Genomic DNA, 24407 nt, shown 5'->3' with positions numbered 1-24407 from the left:
AATTAGATTATGCATAGGGAATTATGTAAATTAGACATGTAGTCACTGGAATACAGAAGGTTTAAGGGTAACTTGATTGAGGTTAAGATTTTGATAGGGTAAATAGAGTGAAACTTTTTCAGCTGGTGGGGGGATCACAGGGTGGTAGAAGGGTGGAACTCTCCTGCAAAAGGCAGTGGACACTAGCTCAGTTAATTGGCTGTTGTGTTTTCTACATTTTGTGACTGCACTTCAAAAGTACTTCATTGGCTGTAATATGTCCTGTGCTCTTGAAAGGTGCTATAAAAATGGAACTGTTTTTGATAATTTTAGATTTTTCCTACAGGAAGCCAATGCAGTTGGGTTACAGATCAGCCATAATCTCATTCAATGGCAGAACAGGTTTGAGGGGCTGAATGGCCGATTCCCGCTCCTCCCAATATTTAAAGCCGCAATTGTTGACAACGCAATCGGTAGGCATGCGCAGAGGCCAACCTGGCGTGTTCCCCGAGGAAGATGTCGTTACGCGATGACGTCATCTGCGCATGCGGAAACGGGACCTGGCCAGCCGGACCGCAGCGCATGCGCAAAGGGCCTGCGACCGTGTGCGCATGTGCGCGCCACGGCGCATCCTGATGACGTAGCGTTGTCATCAATCACTTTGATATTTAAATAACGCAAATGGCAATGGGAGGACCGACTGCAGCACCTTCTAGCGGTGGGAGGACCGACTGCAGCACCTTCTAGCGGTGGGAGGACCGACTGCAGCACCTTCTAGCGGTGGAACGACTGCAGCACCTTCTAGCGGTGGGAGGACCGACTGCAGCACCTTCCAGCGGTGGGAGGAACGACTGCAGCACCTTCCAGCGGTGGGAGGACCGATGCAGCACCTTCTAGCGGTGGGAGGAACAACTGCAGCACCTACTAGCGGTGGGAGGAACGACTGCAGCACCTTCTAGCGGTGGGAGGACCGACTGCAGCACCTTCTAGCGGTGGGAGGAACGACTGCAGCACCTTCTAGCGGTGGGAGGAACGACTGCAGCACCTTCTAGCGGTGGGAGGACCGACTGCAGCACCTTCTAGCGGTGGGAGGACCGACTGCAGCACCTTCTCGCGGTGGGAGGAACGACTGCAGCACCTTCTAGCGGTGGGAGGAAGGACTGCAGCACCTTCTAGCGGTGGGAGGACCGACTGCAGCACCTTCTAGCGGTGGGAGGACCGACTGCAGCACCTTCTAGCGGTGGGAGGACCGACTGCAGCACCTTCTAGCGGTGGGAGGACCGATGCAGCACCTTCTAGCGGTGGGAGGAAGGACTGCAGCACCTTCTAGCGGTGGGAGGACCGACTGCAGCACCTTCTAGCGGTGGGAGGAAGGACTGCAGCACCTTCTAGCGGTGGGAGGACCGACTGCAGCACCTTCTAGCGGTGGGAGGACCGACTGCAGCACCTTCTAGCGGTGGGAGGACCGACTGCAGCACCTTCTAGCGGTGGGAGGACCGATGCAGCACCTTCTAGCGGTGGGAGGAACGACTGCAGCACCTTCTAGCGGTGGGAGGACCGACTGCAGCACCTTCTAGCGGTGGGAGGACCATCTACAGCACCGTCTAGCGGTGGGAGGACCGACTGCAGCACCTTCTAGTGGTGGGAGGAAGGACTGCAGCACCTTCTAGCGGTGGGAGGACCGACTGCAGCACCTTCTAGCGGTGGGAGGACCGACTGCAGCACCTTCTAGCGGTGGGAGGACCGACTGCAGCACCTTCTAGCGGTGGGAGGACCGATGCAGCACCTTCTAGCGGTGGGAGGAACGACTGCAGCACCTTCTAGCGGTGGGAGGACCGACTGCAGCACCTTCTAGCGGTGGGAGGACCATCTACAGCACCGTCTAGCGGTGGGAGGACCGACTGCAGCGCCTCGAAGGACAGGCGGCAGTGCTCTCTATCGATGCAAGGACGGCTTGAGCCTCTGGGAGGACCACCCTCTCTCGGTGGGAGGACCGTCGGCAGCCCGGTGGACGCCGGGATCGCGGCAGGTAAACAAGCTGAAATGGCGGCGGAGTGACCTCGGTGTTGGCGCCGGGGTCTGAGTCTGGACTGAAACAGCTGGCTTGAACATCTCCCCCACCCGACTCGGTGAGTGACGGGCCTCGGATAGGGTCTCAGAAACCCGCGCTCTCTCTCAGCTGTAATATTATAATGGACAGTCTCTCTTAGGTTTAAATCTCTCCAATCAGGTTTCTGCCCCTGCCACAGGACCAAAAAGGTCCTCATCAAAGGCACAAATGACATTCTATGTGACTGCGGTTCTCCTCTCGACCTGTCTCCAGCCTTTGACACGGTTAATCACACCATCTTCCTCCAAAGTCTCTCCATCATCCGGTTGGGTGGGACTGCCCTAGCCTAGTTCCATTATTATCTATCCAGTTGTAACCAGACAATCACTTGCTGACCATGTACATCGATGACACTCAGCTCTGCCTTTCCGCCACCTCTCTCAACGCCTCCACTGTTAATAAATTGTCAAACTGTCGAACATCCAATAATGGATAAGCAGAAATTTCCTCCACCTAAACATTGGGAAAACAGACTCCGTTCCCTGAGCCTGACTTCGCAGTTTTGGTATTGTGTTTGATCCTGAGGTGAGGTGAGCTGCTGACCACATCTCTGTGCTATATAAAAAAAGCAAGACTCGCATTTATCTATTGTCTTTCACAACTGCCAGATGTCTCAAAATGCTTATGTGATGCTTTTGAATTGTAGTTAATGTTGTAATGTAGGAAATGTGGCAGCCAATTTATGCACAGCAACCTCCGACAAATAGAAGTATTATAATGACCAGATAATCTGTTTTTGTGATGTTGATCAATGGATAAATATTGGCAAGGACACCAGGGAGAACTCCCCTGCTCTTTATCAATATAATGCATGCAATCTTTTTACGTTCACCCGAAGGGTTTAACCACTCCCTCAATACTGCCCTGTAGTATCAACCTTGATTTTTGTGCTCAAAGTCCTGGAGTAAGACTTGAACCCACAATCTTGTGACTCAGCGGCAAGAGTGCTGAATACATCACCAAGACTGCCTATTTCCACCTTTGTAACCTCGCCTGACTCGTACGACTTTATGGCACAGAAGGAGGCCATTTGGCCCATCGAGTCTCTGTCAGCTGTCTGTCGAGCAATCCAGTCAGTCCCTTTGTGCTGTAATACTGCAGTGGCCAGTGTCTCTGCTGTAATACGAACATATGAATTAGGAGCAGGAGTAGGCCATTCAGCATCTTGAGCATGCTCTGCCATTCAACAAGATGGCTGGTCTGATTGTAACCTCGACTCCACATTCTTGCCTACTCCCAGTAACCTTTCACCCCCTTGCTTATCAAGGAACTGTCTACCTCTGCCTTAAAAATGAAGACTCTGCTTCCACTACCCTTTGAGGAAGAAAGGTCCAAAAACTCACGACCGTCTGAGAGAAAAAAATTCTCCTCATCCCTGTCTTAAATGGGCGACCCATTGTTAAAGAGTGACCCCTGGTTCTAGATTTTTCCACAAGAGGAAATATCCTTTCCACATCCACCCTGTCAAAACCCCTCAGGATCTTATATGTTTTAAACAAGTCGCCTCTTACTCTTCTAAATTCCAGCGGATACAAGCCTAGCCTGTCCAACTTTCCTCATAAGACAACCCGCACATTCCAGGTATTAGTCTAGTAAACCTTCTCTGAACTGCTTCCAACGCATTTACATCCTTCCTTAAATAAGGAGACCAATACTCTAGATGTGGTCTCAACAATGCCCTGTATATCTGAAGCATAACCTCCTTACTTTTGTATTCAATTTCCCTCGCAATAAACGATAATATTCTATTAGCTTTCCTAATTACATGCTGAACCTGCACACTAACCTTTTGCGATTCATGCACTAGGACACACAGATCACTCTGCATCTCAGAGCTTTGCAATCTCTCACCATTTAGATAATATGCTTTTTTTATTCTTCTTACCAAGATGGACAATTTCACATTTTCCCACATTATATTCCATTTGCCAGATCTTTGCCCACTCATTTAACCTATCTATCTCCCTTTGTAGCCTCCTTATATCTTCTTAATAACTTATTTCCTTACCTATCTTTGTGTCATCAGCAAATATAGTAACCATATCTTTGGTCCCTTCATCCAAGTCATTTATATAAATCATAAAAAGTTGAGGCCCCAGCACTGATCCCTGTGGCACACCACCCGTTATATCTTGCCACCCAGAAAATGACCCATTTCCTGTTAGCTAGCCAATCATCTATCCATGCCAATATGTTACCCAAAACACCATGAGCTTTTATTTTCTGCAATAACCTTTGATGTGGCACCTTATCAAATGCCTTCTGGATATCTAAGTACAGCACATCCACCTGTTCCCCTTTATCCACAGCACATGTTACTTCTTTAAAGGACTCCAATAAATTGGTTAAACATACTGTAATACTGCAGTGGCTGGTGTCTCCGTTCTGTAATACTGCAGTGGCCGGTGTCTCCGTGTTGTAATACTGCAGTGACTGGTGTCCCTGTGCTGTAATACTGCAGTGACTGGTGTCCCTGTGCTGTAATACTGCAGTAACTGGTGTCTCTGTGCTGTAATGTGGGAGTGGCCAGTGTCTCCGTGCTGTAAGATGGGAGTGGCCAGTGTCTCCGTGCTGGAATACTGCAGTGGCCGGTGTCTCTGTGCTGTAATGTTGTCGAGGAGAATACTGAGATTCAGACTACTAGGCTAGATGGGATTGAGGTTCACAAGGAGGAGGTGTTCGCAATTTTGGAAAGTGTGAAAATAGATAAGTCCCCTGGGCCAGATGGGATTTATCCTAGGATTCTCTGGGAAGCCAGGGAGGAGATTGCAGAGCCTTTGTCCTTGATCTTTATGTCGTCATTGTCGACAGGAATAGTGCCGGAAGACTGGAGGATAGCAAATGTTGTCCCCTTGTTCAAGAAGGGGAGTAGAGACAGCCCTGGTAATTATAGACCTGTGAGCCTTACTTCGGTTGTGGGTAAAATGTTGGAAAAGGTTATAAGAGACAGGATTTATAATTATCTTGAAAAGAATAAGTTCATTAGCGATAGTCAGCACGGTTTTGTGAAGGGTAGGTCGTGCCTCACAAGCCTTATTGAGTTTTTCGAGAAGGTGACCAAACAGGTGGATGAGGGTAAAGCAGTGGATGTGGTGTATTTGGATTTCAGTAAGGCGTTTGATAAGGTTCCCCACGGTAGGCTATTGCAGAAAATACGGAAGTATGGGGTTGAAGGTGATTTAGAGCTTTGGATCAGAAATTGGCTAGCTGAAAGAAGACAGAGGGTGGTGGTTGATGGCAAATGTTCATCCTGGAGTTTAGTTACTAGTGGTGTACCGCAAGGATCTGTTTTGGGGCCACTGCTGTTTGTCATTTTTAAAAATGACCTGGAAGAGGGTGTAGAAGGGTGGGTTAGTAAATTTGCGGATGACACGAAGGTCGGTGGAGTTGTGGATAGTGCCGAAGGATGTTGTAGGGTACAGAGGGACATAGATAGGCTGCAAAGCTGGGCTGAGAGATGGCAAATGGAGTTTAATGCGGAAAAGTGTGAGGTGATTCACTTTGGAGGGAGTAACAGGAATGCAGAGTACTGGGCTAATGGGAAGATTCTTGGTAGTGTAGATGAACAGAGATCTTGGTGTCCAGGTGCATAAATCCCTGAAAGTTGCTACCCAGGTTAATAGGGCTGTTAAGAAGGCATATGGTGTGTTAGCTTTTATTAGTAGGGGGATCGAGTTTCGGAGCCACGAGGCCATGCTGCAGCTGTACAAAACTCTGGTGAGGCCGCACCTGGAGTATTGCGTGCAGTTCTTTTCACCGCATTATAGGAAGGATGTGGAAGCTTTGGAAAGGGTGCAGAGGAGATTTACTAGGATGTTGCCTGGTATGGAGGGAAGGTCTTACGAGGAAAGGCTGAGGGACTTGAGGTTGTTTTCGTTGGAGAGAAGGAGGAGGAGAGGTGACTTAATAGAGACATATAAGATAATCAGAGGGTTAGATAGGGTGGATAGTGAGAGTCTTTTTCCTCGGATGGTGATGGCAAACACAAGGGGACATAGCTTTAAGTTGAGGGGTGAAAGATTTAGGACAGATGTTAGAGGTAGTTTCTTTACTCAGAGAGTAGTAGGGGCGTGGAACGCCCTGCCTGCAACAGTAGTAGACTCGCCAACTTTAAGGGCATTTAAGTGGTCATTGGATAGACATATGGATGAAAATGGAATAGTGTAGGTCAGATGGTTTCACAGCTCGGCGCAACATCGAGGGCCGAAGGGCCTGTACTGCGCTGTAATGTTCTAACTCTAATACTGCAGGGACCATGTCTCTGTGCTGTAATACAGCAGTAGCTGGTGTGTCAGAGCTGTAATACTGCAGTAGCTGGTGTGTCTGTGCTGTAATACTGCAGTGACCACATCTCTGTGCTGTAATACTGCAGTGACCACGTCTCTGTGCTGTAATACTGCAGTGACCACGTCTCTGTGCTGTAATACTGCAGTGACCACGTCTCTGTGCTGTAATACTGCAGTGACCACGTCTCTGTGCTGTAATACTGCAGTGACCACGTCTGTGTGCTGTAATACTGCAATTACCATGTCTGTGTGCTGTAATACTGCAATTACCATGTCTGTGTGCTGTAATACTGCAATTACCATGTCTCTATGCTGTAGCTGGTGTCTCGGTGCTGTGACACTGCAGTGACCGGTGTGTCTGTGCCGTGATACTGCGGTGACCAGGTCTCTGTGCTGTAATACTGTGGTGACCCGTGTCTCTGTGCTGTAATACTGCAGTGACCGGTGTCTCCATGCTGTAATATGGGAGTGCCCAGGTCTCTGTGCTGTAATACTGTGGTGACCCGTGTCTCTGTGCTGTAATACTGCGGTGACCAGTGTGTCTGTTTTGTAATACTGCAGTGACCATGTCTCTGTGCCGTGATACTGCAGTGACCATGTCTCTGTGCTGTTATACTCCAGTGATCATGTCTCTGTGCCGTGATAGTGCAATGATCATGTCTCTGTGCAGTAATACTGCAGTGACCATGTCTCTGTGCCGTAATACTTCACTGACCGGTGTCACAGTGCTGTAATACTGCAGTGGCCGCTGTGTTTGTGCTGTAATACTGCAACCAAGTCTCTGTGCTGTGGTACTGCAGTAGCCAGTGTGTCTGTGCTGTAATACTGCGGTGGCCATGTCTCTGTGCTGTAATACTGCAGTGACCATGTCTCTGTGCAGTAATACTGCAGTGACCATGTCTCTGTGCAGTAATACTGCAGTGACCATGTCTATGTGCTGTAATACTGCAGTGCCCATGTCTCTGTGCTGTAATACTGTGCTGACCGGTGTCTCTGTGCCGTAATACTGCAGTGACCGGTGTCTCTGTGCTGTAATACTGTGCTGACCGGTGTCTCTGTGCTGTAATACTGCAGTGCCCATGTCTCTGTGCTGTAATACTGTGCTGACCGGTGTCTCTGTGCTGTAATACTGCAGTTACCATGTCTCCGTGCAGTAATACTGCAGTGACCGGTGTCTCTGTGCCGTAATACTGCACTGACCGGTGTCTCTGTGCCGTACTACTGCAGTGACCGGTGTCTCTGTGCCGTACTACTGCAGTGACCGGTGTCTCTGTGCCGTACTACTGCAGTGACCGGTGTCTCTGTGCCGTACTACTGCAGTGACCGGTGTCTCTGTGCCGTACTACTGCAGTGACCGGTGTCTCTGTGCCGTACTACTGCAGTGACCGGTGTCTCTGTGCCGTACTACTGCAGTGACCGGTGTCTCTGTGCCGTAATACTGCAGTTACCATGTCTCCGTGCAGTAATACTGCAGTGACCGGTGTCTCTGTGCAGTAATACTGCAGTGACCGGTGTCTCTGTGCCGTAATACTGCAGTTACCATGTCTCCGTGCAGTAATACTGCAGTGACCGGTGTCTCTGTGCAGTAATACTGCAGTGGCCGCTGTGTTTGTGCTGTAATACTGCAGTTACCAAGTCTCTGTACTGTGGTGCTGCAGTAGCCAGTGTGTCTGTGCTGTAATACTGCCCTGACCATGTCTCTGTGCTGTAATACTGCACTGACCATGTCTCTGTGCCGTAATACTGCAGTGACCATGTCTTTGTGCTATAATATTGCAGTGACCATATCTCTGTGCCGTGATACTGCAGTGACCATGTCTATGTGCTGTAATACTGCACTGACCATGTCTATGTGCTGTAATACTGCACTGACCATGTCTCTGTGCTGTAATACTGCAGTGACCATGTCTCTGTGCTGTAATACTGCAGTGACCATGTCTCTGTGCTGTAATACTGCAGTGACCATGTCTCTGTGCAGTAATACTGCAGTGACCATGTCTATGTGCTGAAATACTGCGGTGCCCATGTCTCCGTGCTGTAATACTGTGCTGACCGGTGTCTCTGTGCTGTAATACTGCAGTTACCATGTCTCCGTGCAGTAATACTGCACTGACCGGTGAATCTGTGCCGTAATACTGCACTGACCGGTGTCTCTGTGCTGTAATACTGCAGTGACCATGTCTCTGTGCAGTAATACTGCAGTGACCATGTCTATGTGCTGAAATACTGCGGTGCCCATGTCTCCGTGCTGTAATACTGTGCTGACCGGTGTCTCTGTGCTGTAATACTGCAGTTACCATGTCTCCGTGCCGTAATACTGCACTGACCGGTGTCTCTGTGCTGTAATACTGCACTGACCGGTGTCTCTGTGCCGTAATACTGCACTGACCGGTGTCTCTGTGCCGTAATACTGCACTGACCGGTGTCTCTGTGCCGTAATACTGCACTGACCGGTGTCTCTGTGCCGTAATACTGCACTGACCGGTGTCTCTGTGCCGTAATACTGCACTGACCGGTGTCTCTGTGCCGTAATACTGCACTGACCGGTGTCTCTGTGCCGTAATACTGCACTGACCGGTGTCTCTGTGCCGTAATACTGCACTGACCGGTGTCTCTGTGCCGTAATACTGCCATGAGCGGTGTCTCTGTGCCGTAATACTGCACTGACCGGTGTCTCTGTGCCGTAATACTGCACTGACCGGTGTCTCTGTGCCGTAATACTGCACTGACCGGTGTCTCTGTGCCGTAATACTGCACTGACCGGTGTCTCTGTGCCGTAATACTGCACTGACCGGTGTCTCTGTGCCATAATACTGCACTGACCGGTGTCTCTGTGCTGTAATACTGCACTCACTGGTGTCTCTGTGCCGTAATACTGCACTCACCGGTGTCTCTGTGCCGTAATACTGCAGTGGTTGCTGTGTCTGTGCTGTTATACTGCAGTGACCAGTGTGTCTGTTTTGTAATACTGCAGTGACCATGTCTCTGTGCCGTGATAGTGCAATGATCATGTCTCTGTGCAGTAATACTGCAGTGACCATGTCTCTGTGCCGTAATACTTCACTGACCGGTGTCACAGTGCTGTAATACTGCAGTGGCCGCTGTGTTTGTGCTGTAATACTGCAACCAAGTCTCTGTGCTGTGGTACTGCAGTAGCCAGTGTGTCTGTGCTGTAATACTGCGGTGGCCATGTCTCTGTGCTGTAATACTGCAGTGACCATGTCTCTGTGCAGTAATACTGCAGTGACCATGTCTCTGTGCAGTAATACTGCAGTGACCATGTCTATGTGCTGTAATACTGCAGTGCCCATGTCTCTGTGCTGTAATACTGTGCTGACCGGTGTCTCTGTGCCGTAATACTGCAGTGACCGGTGTCTCTGTGCTGTAATACTGTGCTGACCGGTGTCTCTGTGCTGTAATACTGCAGTGCCCATGTCTCTGTGCTGTAATACTGTGCTGACCGGTGTCTCTGTGCTGTAATACTGCAGTTACCATGTCTCCGTGCAGTAATACTGCAGTGACCGGTGTCTCTGTGCCGTAATACTGCACTGACCGGTGTCTCTGTGCCGTACTACTGCAGTGACCGGTGTCTCTGTGCCGTACTACTGCAGTGACCGGTGTCTCTGTGCCGTACTACTGCAGTGACCGGTGTCTCTGTGCCGTACTACTGCAGTGACCGGTGTCTCTGTGCCGTACTACTGCAGTGACCGGTGTCTCTGTGCCGTACTACTGCAGTGACCGGTGTCTCTGTGCCGTACTACTGCAGTGACCGGTGTCTCTGTGCCGTAATACTGCAGTTACCATGTCTCCGTGCAGTAATACTGCAGTGACCGGTGTCTCTGTGCAGTAATACTGCAGTGACCGGTGTCTCTGTGCCGTAATACTGCAGTTACCATGTCTCCGTGCAGTAATACTGCAGTGACCGGTGTCTCTGTGCAGTAATACTGCAGTGGCCGCTGTGTTTGTGCTGTAATACTGCAGTTACCAAGTCTCTGTACTGTGGTGCTGCAGTAGCCAGTGTGTCTGTGCTGTAATACTGCCCTGACCATGTCTCTGTGCTGTAATACTGCACTGACCATGTCTCTGTGCCGTAATACTGCAGTGACCATGTCTTTGTGCTATAAAATTGCAGTGACCATATCTCTGTGCCGTGATACTGCAGTGACCATGTCTATGTGCTGTAATACTGCACTGACCATGTCTATGTGCTGTAATACTGCACTGACCATGTCTCTGTGCTGTAATACTGCAGTGACCATGTCTCTGTGCTGTAATACTGCAGTGACCATGTCTCTGTGCTGTAATACTGCAGTGACCATGTCTCTGTGCAGTAATACTGCAGTGACCATGTCTATGTGCTGAAATACTGCGGTGCCCATGTCTCCGTGCTGTAATACTGTGCTGACCGGTGTCTCTGTGCTGTAATACTGCAGTTACCATGTCTCCGTGCAGTAATACTGCACTGACCGGTGAATCTGTGCCGTAATACTGCACTGACCGGTGTCTCTGTGCTGTAATACTGCAGTGACCATGTCTCTGTGCAGTAATACTGCAGTGACCATGTCTATGTGCTGAAATACTGCGGTGCCCATGTCTCCGTGCTGTAATACTGTGCTGACCGGTGTCTCTGTGCTGTAATACTGCAGTTACCATGTCTCCGTGCCGTAATACTGCACTGACCGGTGAATCTGTGCCGTAATACTGCACTGACCGGTGTCTCTGTGCTGTAATACTGCACTGACCGGTGTCTCTGTGCCGTAATACTGCACTGACCGGTGTCTCTGTGCCGTAATACTGCACTGACCGGTGTCTCTGTGCCGTAATACTGCACTGACCGGTGTCTCTGTGCCGTAATACTGCACTGACCGGTGTCTCTGTGCCGTAATACTGCACTGACCGGTGTCTCTGTGCCGTAATACTGCACTGACCGGTGTCTCTGTGCCGTAATACTGCACTGACCGGTGTCTCTGTGCCGTAATACTGCCATGAGCGGTGTCTCAGTGCCGTAATACTGCACTGACCGGTGTCTCTGTGCCGTAATACTGCACTGACCGGTGTCTCTGTGCCGTAATACTGCACTGACCGGTGTCTCTGTGCCGTAATACTGCACTGACCGGTGTCTCTGTGCCGTAATACTGCACTGACCGGTGTCTCTGTGCCGTAATACTGCACTGACCGGTGTCTCTGTGCTGTAATACTGCACTCACTGGTGTCTCTGTGCCGTAATACTGCACTCACCGGTGTCTCTGTGCCGTAATACTGCAGTGGTTGCTGTGTCTGTGCTGTTATACTGCAGTGACCAGTGTGTCTGTTTTGTAATACTGCAGTGACCATGTCTCTGTGCCGTGATAGTGCAATGATCATGTCTCTGTGCAGTAATACTGCAGTGACCATGTCTCTGTGCCGTAATACTTCACTGACCGGTGTCACAGTGCTGTAATACTGCAGTGGCCGCTGTGTTTGTGCTGTAATACTGCAACCAAGTCTCTGTGCTGTGGTACTGCAGTAGCCAGTGTGTCTGTGCTGTAATACTGCGGTGGCCATGTCTCTGTGCTGTAATACTGCAGTGACCATGTCTCTGTGCAGTAATACTGCAGTGACCATGTCTATGTGCTGTAATACTGCAGTGCCCATGTCTCTGTGCTGTAATACTGTGCTGACCGGTGTCTCTGTGCCGTAATACTGCAGTGACCGGTGTCTCTGTGCCGTAATACTGCACTGACCGGTGTCTCTGTGCCGTAATACTGCAGTGACTGGTGTCTCTGTGCCGTAATACTGCACTGACCGGTGTCTCTGTGCCGTAATACTGCACTGACCGGTGTCTCTGTGCCGTAATACTGCACTGACCGGTGTCTCTGTGCCGTAATACTGCACTGACCGGTGTCTCTGTGCCGTAATACTGCACTGACCGGTGTCTCTGTGCCGTAATACTGCACTGACCGGTGTCTCTGTGCCGTAATACTGCACTGACCGGTGTCTCTGTGCCGTAATACTGCACTGACCGGTGTCTCTGTGCCGTAATACTGCACTGACCGGTGTCTCTGTGCCGTAATACTGCACTGACCGGTGTCTCTGTGCCGTAATACTGCACTGACCGGTGTCTCTGTGCCGTAATACTGCACTGACCGGTGTCTCTGTGCCGTAATACTGCACTGACCGGTGTCTCTGTGCCGTAATACTGCACTGACCGGTGTCTCTGTGCCGTAATACTGCACTGACCGGTGTCTCTGTGCCGTAATACTGCACTGACCGGTGTCTCTGTGCCGTAATACTGCACTGACCGGTGTCTCTGTGCCGTAATACTGCACTGACCGGTGTCTCTGTGCCGTAATACTGCACTGACCGGTGTCTCTGTGCCGTAATACTGCACTGACCGGTGTCTCTGTGCCGTAATACTGCACTGACCGGTGTCTCTGTGCCGTAATACTGCACTGACCGGTGTCTCTGTGCCGTAATACTGCACTGACCGGTGTCTCTGTGCCGTAATACTGCACTGACCGGTGTCTCTGTGCCGTAATACTGCACTGACCGGTGTCTCTGTGCCGTAATACTGCACTGACCGGTGTCTCTGTGCCGTAATACTGCACTGACCGGTGTCTCTGTGCCGTAATACTGCACTGACCGGTGTCTCTGTGCCGTAATACTGCACTGACCGGTGAATCTGTGCCGTAATACTGCACTGACCGGTGTCTCTGTGCCGTAATACTGCACTGACCGGTGTCTCTGTGCCGTAATACTGCACTGACCGGTGTCTCTGTGCCGTAATACTGCACTGACCGGTGTCTCTGTGCCGTAATACTGCACTGACCGGTGTCTCTGTGCCGTAATACTGCACTGACCGGTGTCTCTGTGCCGTAATACTGCACTGACCGGTGTCTCTGTGCCGTAATACTGCACTGACCGGTGTCTCTGTGCCGTAATACTGCACTGACCGGTGTCTCTGTGCCGTAATACTGCACTGACCGGTGTCTCTGTGCTGTAATACTGCACTCACTGGTGTCTGTGCCGTAATACTGCACTCACCGGTGTCTCTGTGCCGTAATACTGCAGTGGTTGCTGTGTCTGTGCTGTTATACTGCAGTGACCATGTCTCTGTGCTGTAATACTGCAGTGACCATGTCTCTGTGCTGTAATACTGCAGTGACCATGTCTCTGTGCTGTAATACTGCAGTGACCATGTTTCTGTGCTGTAATACTGCAGTGACAATGTTTCTGTGCTGTAATACTGCAGTGACCATGTCTGTGTGCTGTAATATTGCAATTACCATGTCTCTATGCTGTGATACTGCTGTAGCCGGTGTCTCTGTGCTGTGACACTGCAGTGACCGGTGTGTCTGTGCCGTAATACTGCAGTAGCTGGTGTGTCTGTGCTGTAATACTGCAGTGGCCGGTGTCTCTGTGCTGCAATACTGCACTGACCGGTGTCTCTGTGCCGTAATACTGCACTCACCGGTGTCTCTGTGCCGTAATACTGCAGTGGTTGCTGTGTCTGTGCTGTAATACTGCAGTGACCATGTCTCTGTGCTGTAATACTGCAGTGACCATGTTTCTGTGCTGTAATACTGCAGTGACCATATTTCTGTGCTGTAATACTTCACTGACCATGTCTCTGTGCTTTAATACTGCAATTACCATGTCTCTGTGCTGTGACACTGCAGTAGCTGGTGTCTCTGTGGGGTGATACTGCAGTAGCTGGTGTCTCTGTGCGGTGATACTGCAGTGACCATGTGTCTGTGCTCTTATACTGTGGTGACCCGTGTCTCTGTGCTGTAATACTGCAGTGACCATGTCTCTGTGCTCTTATACTGTGGTGACCCGTGTCTCTGTGCTGTAATACTGCGGTGACCATGTCTCTGTGCCATAATACTGCACTGACCGGTGTCTCTGTGCTGTAATACTGCAGTTACCATGTCTCAATGCTGTGACACTGCAGTAGCTGGTGTGCCTGTGCTGTAATACTGCAGTAGCCGGTGTGTCTGTGCTGTAATACTGCAGTGACCATGTCTGTGTGCCGTGATACTGCAGTGACCATGTCTCTGTGCCGTGATACTGCAGTGATCATGTCTCTGTGCCGTGATAGTGCACTGACTGGTGTCACAGTGCTGTAATACTGCAGTGGGCGCTGTGTTTGTGCTGTAATACTGCAGTTACCAAGTCTCTGTGCTGTGGTACTGCAGTAGCCAGTGTGTCTATGCTGTAATACTGCAGTGACCATGTCTCTGTGCTGTAATACTGCAGTGACCATGTTTCTGTGCTGTCATACTGCAGTGACCATGTTTGTGTGCTGTAATACTGCAATTACCATGTCTCTCTGCTGTGATACTGCTGTAGCCGGTGTCTCTGTGCTGTAATACTGCAGTTATCAAGTCTCTGTACTGTGGTGCTGCAGTAGCCAGTGTGTCTGTGCTGTAATACTGCACTGACCATGTCTCCGTGCTGTAATACTGTGCTGACCGGTGTCTCTGTGCTGTAATACTGCAGTTACCATGTCTCCGTGCAGTAATACTGCACTGACCGGTGAATCTGTGCCGTAATACTGCACTGACCGGTGAATCTGTGCCGTAATACTGCACTGACCGGTGTCTCTGTGCCGTAATACTGCACTGACCGGTGTCTCTGTGCTGTAATACTGCACTGACCGGTGTCTCTGTGCCGTAATACTGCACTGACCGGTGTCTCTGTGCCGTAATACTGCACTGACCGGTGTCTCTGTGCCGTAATACTGCCATGACCGGTGTCTCTGTGCCGTAATACTGCACTGACCGGTGTCTCTGTGCCGTAATACTGCACTGACCGGTGTCTCTGTGCCGTAATACTGCACTGACCGGTGTCTCTGTGCCGTAATACTGCACTGACCGGTGTCTCTGTGCTGTAATACTGCACTCACTGGTGTCTGTGCCGTAATACTGCACTCACCGGTGTCTCTGTGCCGTAATACTGCAGTGGTTGCTGTGTCTGTGCTGTTATACTGCAGTGACCATGTCTCTGTGCTGTAATACTGCAGTGACCATGTCTCTGTGCTGTAATACTGCAGTGACCATGTTTCTGTGCTGTAATACTGCAGTGACAATGTTTCTGTGCTGTAATACTGCAGTGACCATGTCTGTGTGCTGTAATATTGCAATTACCATGTCTCTATGCTGTGATACTGCTGTAGCCGGTGTCTCTGTGCTGTGACACTGCAGTGACCGGTGTGTCTGTGCCGTAATACTGCAGTAGCTGGTGTGTCTGTGCTGTAATACTGCAGTGGCCGGTGTCTCTGTGCTGCAATACTGCACTGACCGGTGTCTCTGTGCCGTAATACTGCACTCACCGGTGTCTCTGTGCCGTAATACTGCAGTGGTTGCTGTGTCTGTGCTGTAATACTGCAGTGACCATGTCTCTGTGCTGTAATACTGCAGTGACCATGTTTCTGTGCTGTAATACTGCAGTGACCATATTTCTGTGCTGTAATACTTCACTGACCATGTCTCTGTGCTTTAATACTGCAATTACCATGTCTCTGTGCTGTGACACTGCAGTAGCTGGTGTCTCTGTGCGGTGATACTGCAGTAGCTGGTGTCTCTGTGCGGTGATACTGCAGTGACCATGTCTCTGTGCTCTTATACTGTGGTGACCCGTGTCTCTGTGCTGTAATACTGCAGTGACCATGTCTCTGTGCTCTTATACTGTGGTGACCCGTGTCTCTGTGCTGTAATACTGCAGTGACCATGTCTCTGTGCTCTTATACTGTGGTGACCCGTGTCTCTGTGCTGTAATACTGCAGTTACCATGTCTCAATGCTGTGACACTGCAGTAGCTGGTGTGCCTGTGCTGTAATACTGCAGTAGCCGGTGTGTCTGTGCTGTAATACTGCAGTGACCATGTCTGTGTGCCGTGATACAGCAGTGACCATGTCTCTGTGCCGTGATACTGCAGTGATCATGTCTCTGTGCCGTGATAGTGCACTGACTGGTGTCACAGTGCTGTAATACTGCAGTGGGCGCTGTGTTTGTGCTGTAATACTGCAGTTACCAAGTCTCTGTGCTGTGGTACTGCAGTAGCCAGTGTGTCTATGCTGTAATACTGCAGTGACCATGTCTCTGTGCTGTAATACTGCAGTGACCATGTTTCTGTGCTGTCATACTGCAGTGACCATGTTTGTGTGCTGTAATACTGCAATTACCATGTCTCTCTGCTGTGATACTGCTGTAGCCGGTGTCTCTGTGCTGTAATACTGCACTGACCATGTCTCCGTGCTGTAATACTGTGCTGACCGGTGTCTCTGTGCTGTAATACTGCAGTTACCATGTCTCCGTGCAGTAATACTGCACTGACCGGTGAATCTGTGCCGTAATACTGCACTGACCGGTGAATCTGTGCCGTAATACTGCACTGACCGGTGTCTCTGTGCTGTAATACTGCACTGACCGGTGTCTCTGTGCCGTAATACTGCACTGACCGGTGTCTCTGCCGTAATACTGCACTGACCGGAGTCTCTGTGCCGTAATACTGCACTGACCGGTGTCTCTGTGCCGTAATACTGCCATGACCGGCGTCTCTGTGCCGTAATACTGCACTGACCGGTGTCTCTGTGCCGTAATACTGCACTGACCGGTGTCTCTGTGCCGTAATACTGCACTGACCGGTGTCTCTGTGCCGTAATACTGCACTGACCGGTGTCTCTGTGCCGTAATACTGCACTGACCGGTGTCTCTGTGCTGTAATACTGCACTCACTGGTGTCTGTGCCGTAATACTGCACTCACCGGTGTCTCTGTGCCGTAATACTGCAGTGGTTGCTGTGTCTGTGCTGTTATACTGCAGTGACCATGTCTCTGTGCTGTAATACTGCAGTGACCATGTCTCTGTGCTGTAATACTGCAGTGACCATGTTTCTGTGCTGTAATACTGCAGTGACCATGTTTCTGTGCTGTAATACTGCAGTGACCATGTCTGTGTGCTGTAATATTGCAATTACCATGTCTCTATGCTGTGATACTGCTGTAGCCGGTGTCTCTGTGCTGTGACACTGCAGTGACCGGTGTGTCTGTGCCGTAATACTGCAGTAGCTGGTGTGTCTGTGCTGTAATACTGCAGTGGCCGGTGTCTCTGTGCTGCAATACTGCACTGACCGGTGTCTCTGTGCCGTAATACTGCACTCACCGGTGTCTCTGTGCCGTAATACTGCAGTGGTTGCTGTGTCTGTGCTGTAATACTGCAGTGACCATGTCTCTGTGCCGTAATGCTGCAGTGACTGGTGTCACAGTGCTGTAATACTGCAGTGGCCGCTGTGTTTGTGCTGTAATACTGCAGTTACCAAGTCTCTGTACTGTGGTACTGCAGTAGCCAGTGTGTCTGTGCTGTAATACTGCAGTGACCATGTCTGTGTGCCGTGATACTGCAGTGACCATGTCTGTGTGCCGTGATACTGCAGTGACCATGTCTGTGTGCCGTGATACTGCAGTGACCATGTCTGTGTGCCGTGATACTGCAGTGACCATGTCTCTGTGCCGTGATACTGCAGTGACCATGTCTCTGTGCCGTGATACTGCAGTGACCATGTCTCTGTGCCGTGATACTGCAGTGACCATGTCTCTGTGCCGTGATAGTGCAGTGACCATGTCTCTGTGCAGTAATACCACAGTGACCATGTCTCTGTGCAGTAATACCACAGTGACCATGTCTATGTGCTGAAATACTGCGGTGCCCATGTCTCTGTGCTGTAATACTGCACTGTCCGGTGTCTCTGTGCTGTAATACTGCAGTTACCGGTGTCTCTGTGCCGTAATACTGCACTGACCGGTGAATCTGTGCCGTAATACTGCACTGACCGGTGTCTCTGTGCCGTAATACTGCACTCACCGGTGTCTCTGTGCCGTAATACTGCACTCACCGGTGTCTCTGTGCCGTAATACTGCACTGACCGGTGTCTCTGTGCCGTAATACTGCACTGACCGGTGTCTCTGTGCCGTAATACTGCACTGACCGGTGTCTCTGTGCCGTAATACTGCACTGACCGGTGTCTCTGTGCCGTAATACTGCACTGACCGGTGTCTCTGTGCCGTAATACTGCACTGACCGGTGTCTCTGTGCCGTAATACTGCACTGACCGGTGTCTCTGTGCCGTAATACTGCACTGACCGGTGTCTCTGTGCCGTAATACTGCACTGACCGGTGTCTCTGTGCCGTAATACTGCACTGACCGGTGTCTCTGTGCCGTAATACTGCACTGACCGGTGTCTCTGTGCCGTAATACTGCACTGACCGGTGTCTCTGTGCCGTAATACTGCACTGACCGGTGTCTCTGTGCCGTAATACTGCACTGACCGGTGTCTCTGTGCCGTAATCCTGCACTGACCGGTGTCTCTGTGCCGTAATCCTGCACTGACCGGTGTCTCTGTGCCGTAATACTGCAGTGGTTGCTGTGTCTGTGCTGTTATACTGCAGTGACCATGTCTCTGTGCTGTAATACTGCAGTGACCATGTCTCTGTGCTCTTATACTGTGGTGACCCGTGTCTCTGTGCTCTAATACTGCGGTGACCATGTCTCTGTGCCATAATACTGCAGTAGCCGGTGTGCCTGTGCTGTAATACTGCAGTAGCCGGTGTGCCTGTGCTGTAATACTGCAGTAGCCGGTGTGCCTGTGCTGTAATTCTGCAGTAGCCGGTGTTTCTGTGCTGTAATACTGCAGTGACCACGTCTGTGTGCCGTGATACTGCAGTGACCATGTCTCTGTGCCGTGATACTGCAGTGACCATGTCTCTGTGCCGTGATACTGCAGTGACCATGTCTCTGTGCCGTGATAGTGCAGTGACCATGTCTCTGTGCCGTGATACTGCAGTGACCATGTCTCTGTGCCGTGATAGTGCAGTGACCATGTCTCTGTGCCGTAATGCTGCAGTGACTGGTGTCACAGTGCTGTAATACTGCAGTGGCCGCTGTGTTTGTGCTGTAATACTGCAGTTACCAAGTCTCTGTACTGTGGTACTGCAGTAGCCAGTGTGTCTGTGCTGTAATACTGCAGTGACCATGTCTGTGTGCCGTGATACTGCAGTGACCATGTCTGTGTGCCGTGATACTGCAGTGACCATGTCTGTGTGCCGTGATACTGCAGTGACCATGTCTGTGTGCCGTGATACTGCAGTGACCATGTCTCTGTGCCGTGATACTGCAGTGACCATGTCTCTGTGCCGTGATACTGCAGTGACCATGTCTCTGTGCCGTGATAGTGCAGTGACCATGTCTCTGTGCAGTAATACCACAGTGACCATGTCTCTGTGCAGTAATACCACAGTGACCATGTCTATGTGCTGAAATACTGCGGTGCCCATGTCTCTGTGCTGTAATACTGCACTGTCCGGTGTCTCTGTGCTGTAATACTGCAGTTACCGGTGTCTCTGTGCCGTAATACTGCACTGACCGGTGAATCTGTGCCGTAATACTGCACTGACCGGTGTCTCTGTGCCGTAATACTGCACTCACCGGTGTCTCTGTGCCGTAATACTGCACTCACCGGTGTCTCTGTGCCGTAATACTGCACTGACCGGTGTCTCTGTGCCGTAATACTGCACTGACCGGTGTCTCTGTGCCGTAATACTGCACTGACCGGTGTCTCTGTGCCGTAATACTGCACTGACCGGTGTCTCTGTGCCGTAATACTGCACTGACCGGTGTCTCTGTGCCGTAATACTGCACTGACCGGTGTCTCTGTGCCGTAATACTGCACTGACCGGTGTCTCTGTGCCGTAATACTGCACTGACCGGTGTCTCTGTGCCGTAATACTGCACTGACCGGTGTCTCTGTGCCGTAATACTGCACTGACCGGTGTCTCTGTGCCGTAATACTGCACTGACCGGTGTCTCTGTGCCGTAATACTGCACTGACCGGTGTCTCTGTGCCGTAATACTGCACTGACCGGTGTCTCTGTGCCGTAATCCTGCACTGACCGGTGTCTCTGTGCCGTAATCCTGCACTGACCGGTGTCTCTGTGCCGTAATACTGCAGTGGTTGCTGTGTCTGTGCTGTTATACTGCAGTGACCATGTCTCTGTGCTGTAATACTGCAGTGACCATGTCTCTGTGCTCTTATACTGTGGTGACCCGTGTCTCTGTGCTCTAATACTGCGGTGACCATGTCTCTGTGCCATAATACTGCAGTAGCCGGTGTGCCTGTGCTGTAATACTGCAGTAGCCGGTGTGCCTGTGCTGTAATACTGCAGTAGCCGGTGTGCCTGTGCTGTAATTCTGCAGTAGCCGGTGTTTCTGTGCTGTAATACTGCAGTGACCACGTCTGTGTGCCGTGATACTGCAGTGACCATGTCTCTGTGCCGTGATACTGCAGTGACCATGTCTCTGTGCCGTGATACTGCAGTGACCATGTCTCTGTGCCGTGATAGTGCAGTGACCATGTCTCTGTGACGTGATAGTGCAGTGACCATGTCTCTGTGCCGTAATACTGCACTGACCGGTGTCACAGTGCTGTAATACTGCAGTGGGCGCTGTGTTTGTGCTGTAATACTGCAGTTACCAAGTCTCTGTGCTGTGGTACTGCACTAGCCAGTGTGTCTGTGCTGTAATACTGCACTGACCATGTCTCTGTGCCGTAATACTGCACTGACCATGTCTCTCTGCTGTGATACTGCTGTAGCCGGTGTCTCTGTGCTGTGACACTGCAGTGACCGGTGTATCTGTGCCCTAATACTGCAGTAGCTGGTGTGTCTGTGCTGTAATACTGCAGTTATCAAGTCTCTGTACTGTGGTGCTGCAGTAGCCAGTGTGTCTGTGCTGTAATACTGCACTGACCATGTCTCCGTGCTGTAATACTGTGCTGACCGGTGTCTCTGTGCTGTAATACTGCAGTTACCATGTCTCCGTGCAGTAATACTGCACTGACCGGTGAATCTGTGCCGTAATACTGCACTGACCGGTGAATCTGTGCCGTAATACTGCACTGACCGGTGTCTCTGTGCTGTAATACTGCACTGACCGGTGTCTCTGTGCCGTAATACTGCACTGACCGGTGTCTCTGCCGTAATACTGCACTGACCGGTGTCTCTGTGCCGTAATACTGCACTGACCGGTGTCTCTGTGCCGTAATACTGCCATGACCGGCGTCTCTGTGCCGTAATACTGCACTGACCGGTGTCTCTGTGCCGTAATACTGCACTGACCGGTGTCTCTGTGCCGTAATACTGCACTGACCGGTGTCTCTGTGCTGTAATACTGCACTCACTGGTGTCTGTGCCGTAATACTGCACTCACCGGTGTCTCTGTGCCGTAATACTGCAGTGGTTGCTGTGTCTGTGCTGTTATACTGCAGTGACCATGTCTCTGTGCTGTAATACTGCAGTGACCATGTCTCTGTGCTGTAATACTGCAGTGACCATGTTTCTGTGCTGTAATACTGCAGTGACCATGTTTCTGTGCTGTAATACTGCAGTGACCATGTCTGTGTGCTGTAATATTGCAATTACCATGTCTCTATGCTGTGATACTGCTGTAGCCGGTGTCTCTGTGCTGTGACACTGCAGTGACCGGTGTGTCTGTGCCGTAATACTGCAGTAGCTGGTGTGTCTGTGCTGTAATACTGCAGTGGCCGGTGTCTCTGTGCTGCAATACTGCACTGACCGGTGTCTCTGTGCCGTAATACTGCACTCACCGGTGTCTCTGTGCCGTAATACTGCAGTGGTTGCTGTGTCTGTGCTGTAATACTGCAGTGACCATGTCTCTGTGCTGTAATACTGCAGTGACCATGTTTCTGTGCTGTAATACTGCAGTGACCATATTTCTGTGCTGTAATACTTCACTGACCATGTCTCTGTGCTTTAATACTGCAATTACCATGTCTCTGTGCGGTGATACTGCAGTAGCTGGTGTCTCTGTGCGGTGATACTGCAGTAGCTGGTGTCTCTGTGCGGTGATACTGCAGTGACCATGTCTCTGTGCTCTTATACTGTGGTGACCCGTGTCTCTGTGCCGTGATACTGCAGTGACCATGTCTCTGTGCTCTTATACTGTGGTGACCCGTGTCTCTGTGCTGTAATACTGCAGTGACCATGTCTCTGTGCCATAATACTGCACTGACCGGTGTCTCTGTGCTGTAATACTGCAGTTACCATGTCTCAATGCTGTGACACTGCAGTAGCTGGTGTGCCTGTGCTGTAATACTGCAGTAGCCGGTGTGTCTGTGCTGTAATACTGCAGTGACCATGTCTGTGTGCCGTGATACTGCAGTGACCATGTCTCTGTGCCGTGATACTGCAGTGATCATGTCTCTGTGCCGTGATAGTGCAGTGATCATGTCTCTGTGCCGTAATACTGCACTGACTGGTGTCACAGTGCTGTAATACTGCAGTGGGCACTGTGTTTGTGCTGTAATACTGCAGTTACCAAGTCTCTGTGCTGTGGTACTGCAGTAGCCAGTGTGTCTATGCTGTAATACTGCAGTGACCATGTCTCTGTGCTGTAATACTGCAGTGACCATGTTTCTGTGCTGTCATACTGCAGTGACCATGTTTGTGTGCTGTAATACTGCAATTACCATGTCTCTCTGCTGTGATACTGCTGTAGCCGGTGTCTCTGTGCTGTGACACTGCAGTGACCGGTGTGTCTGTGCCCTAATACTGCAGTAGCTGGTGTGTCTGTGCTGCAATACTGCACTCACCGGTGTCTCTGTGCGTAATACTGCACTGACCGGGGTCACAGTGCTGTAATACTGCAGTGGCCGCTGTGTTTGTGCTGTAATACTGCAGTTATCAAGTCTCTGTACTGTGGTGCTGCAGTAGCCAGTGTGTCTGTGCTGTAATACTGCACTGACCATGTCTCTGTGCCGTAATACTGCACTGACCGGTGTCTCTGTGCCGTAATACTGCACTGACCGGTGTCTCTGTGCCGTAATACTGCAGTGGTTGCTGTGTCTGTGCTGTTATACTGCAGTGACCATGTCTCTGTGCTGTAATACTGCAGTGACCATGTTTCTGTGCTGTAATACTGCAGTGACCATGTCTCTGTGCTCTTATACTGTGGTGACCCGTGTCTCTGTGCTGTAATACTGCGGTGACCATGTCTCTGTGCCATAATACTGCACTGTCCGGTGTCTCTGTGCTGTAATACTGCAGTTACCATGTCTCAATGCTGTGACACTGCAGTAGCCGGTGTGCCTGTGCTGTAATACTGCAGTAGCCGGTGTGCCTGTGCTGTAATACTGCAGTAGCCGGTGTGCCTGTGCTGTAATTCTGCAGTAGCCGGTGTTTCTGTGCCGTGATACTGCAGTGACCATGTCTCTGTGCCGTGATAGTGCAGTGATCATGTCTCTGTGACGTGATAGTGCAGTGACCATGTCTCTGTGCCGTAATACTGCACTGACCGGTGTCACAGTGCTGTAATACTGCAGTGGGCGCTGTGTTTGTGCTGTAATACTGCAGTTACCAAGTCTCTGTGCTGTGGTACTGCACTAGCCAGTGTGTCTGTGCTGTAATACTGCACTGACCATGTCTCTGTGCCGTAATACTGCACTGACCATGTCTCTCTGCTGTGATACTGCTGTAGCCGGTGTCTCTGTGCTGTGACACTGCAGTGACCGGTGTGTCTGTGCCCTAATACTGCAGTAGCTGGTGTGTCTGTGCTGTAATACTGCAGTTATCAAGTCTCTGTACTGTGGTGCTGCAGTAGCCAGTGTGTCTGTGCTGTAATACTGCACTGACCATGTCTCCGTGCTGTAATACTGTGCTGACCGGTGTCTCTGTGCTGTAATACTGCAGTTACCATGTCTCCGTGCAGTAATACTGCACTGACCGGTGAATCTGTGCCGTAATACTGCACTGACCGGTGAATCTGTGCCGTAATACTGCACTGACCGGTGTCTCTGTGCTGTAATACTGCACTGACCGGTGTCTCTGTGCCGTAATACTGCACTGACCGGTGTCTCTGCCGTAATACTGCACTGACCGGTGTCTCTGTGCCGTAATACTGCACTGACCGGTGTCTCTGTGCCGTAATACTGCCATGACCGGCGTCTCTGTGCCGTAATACTGCACTGACCGGTGTCTCTG

The 24407-nt window shown here is 50.6% G+C and overlaps 1 protein-coding gene across 3 annotated transcripts in view; it reads left to right on the top strand.

Moving 5' to 3' along the window:
• Positions 1 to 1910: 1910 nt before the first annotated feature.
• ncoa1 (nuclear receptor coactivator 1) overlaps positions 1911 to 24407 on the top strand; it is a 146951-nt gene continuing 124454 nt past the window's right edge. For 2 of the 3 annotated variants that reach the window (XM_068028429.1, XM_068028426.1), the window contains exon 1: positions 1911 to 2008. In XM_068028429.1, the coding sequence (XP_067884530.1) occupies positions 1921 to 2008 (88 nt within the window). In that variant the 5' untranslated portion in view covers positions 1911 to 1920. Of the gene's footprint in view, positions 2109 to 24407 lie in introns of all 3 variants that reach the window. The other variant, XM_068028427.1, reaches the window with a different exon arrangement.

This window comes from Heterodontus francisci, unplaced genomic scaffold (assembly GCF_036365525.1).
Source record: "Heterodontus francisci isolate sHetFra1 unplaced genomic scaffold, sHetFra1.hap1 HAP1_SCAFFOLD_705, whole genome shotgun sequence".
In the NCBI taxonomy this organism is placed as follows: domain Eukaryota; kingdom Metazoa; phylum Chordata; class Chondrichthyes; order Heterodontiformes; family Heterodontidae; genus Heterodontus; species Heterodontus francisci.
The sequence above is the reverse complement of the archived record's forward strand: the minus strand, read 5'-3'. Positions and strand labels throughout refer to the sequence as shown.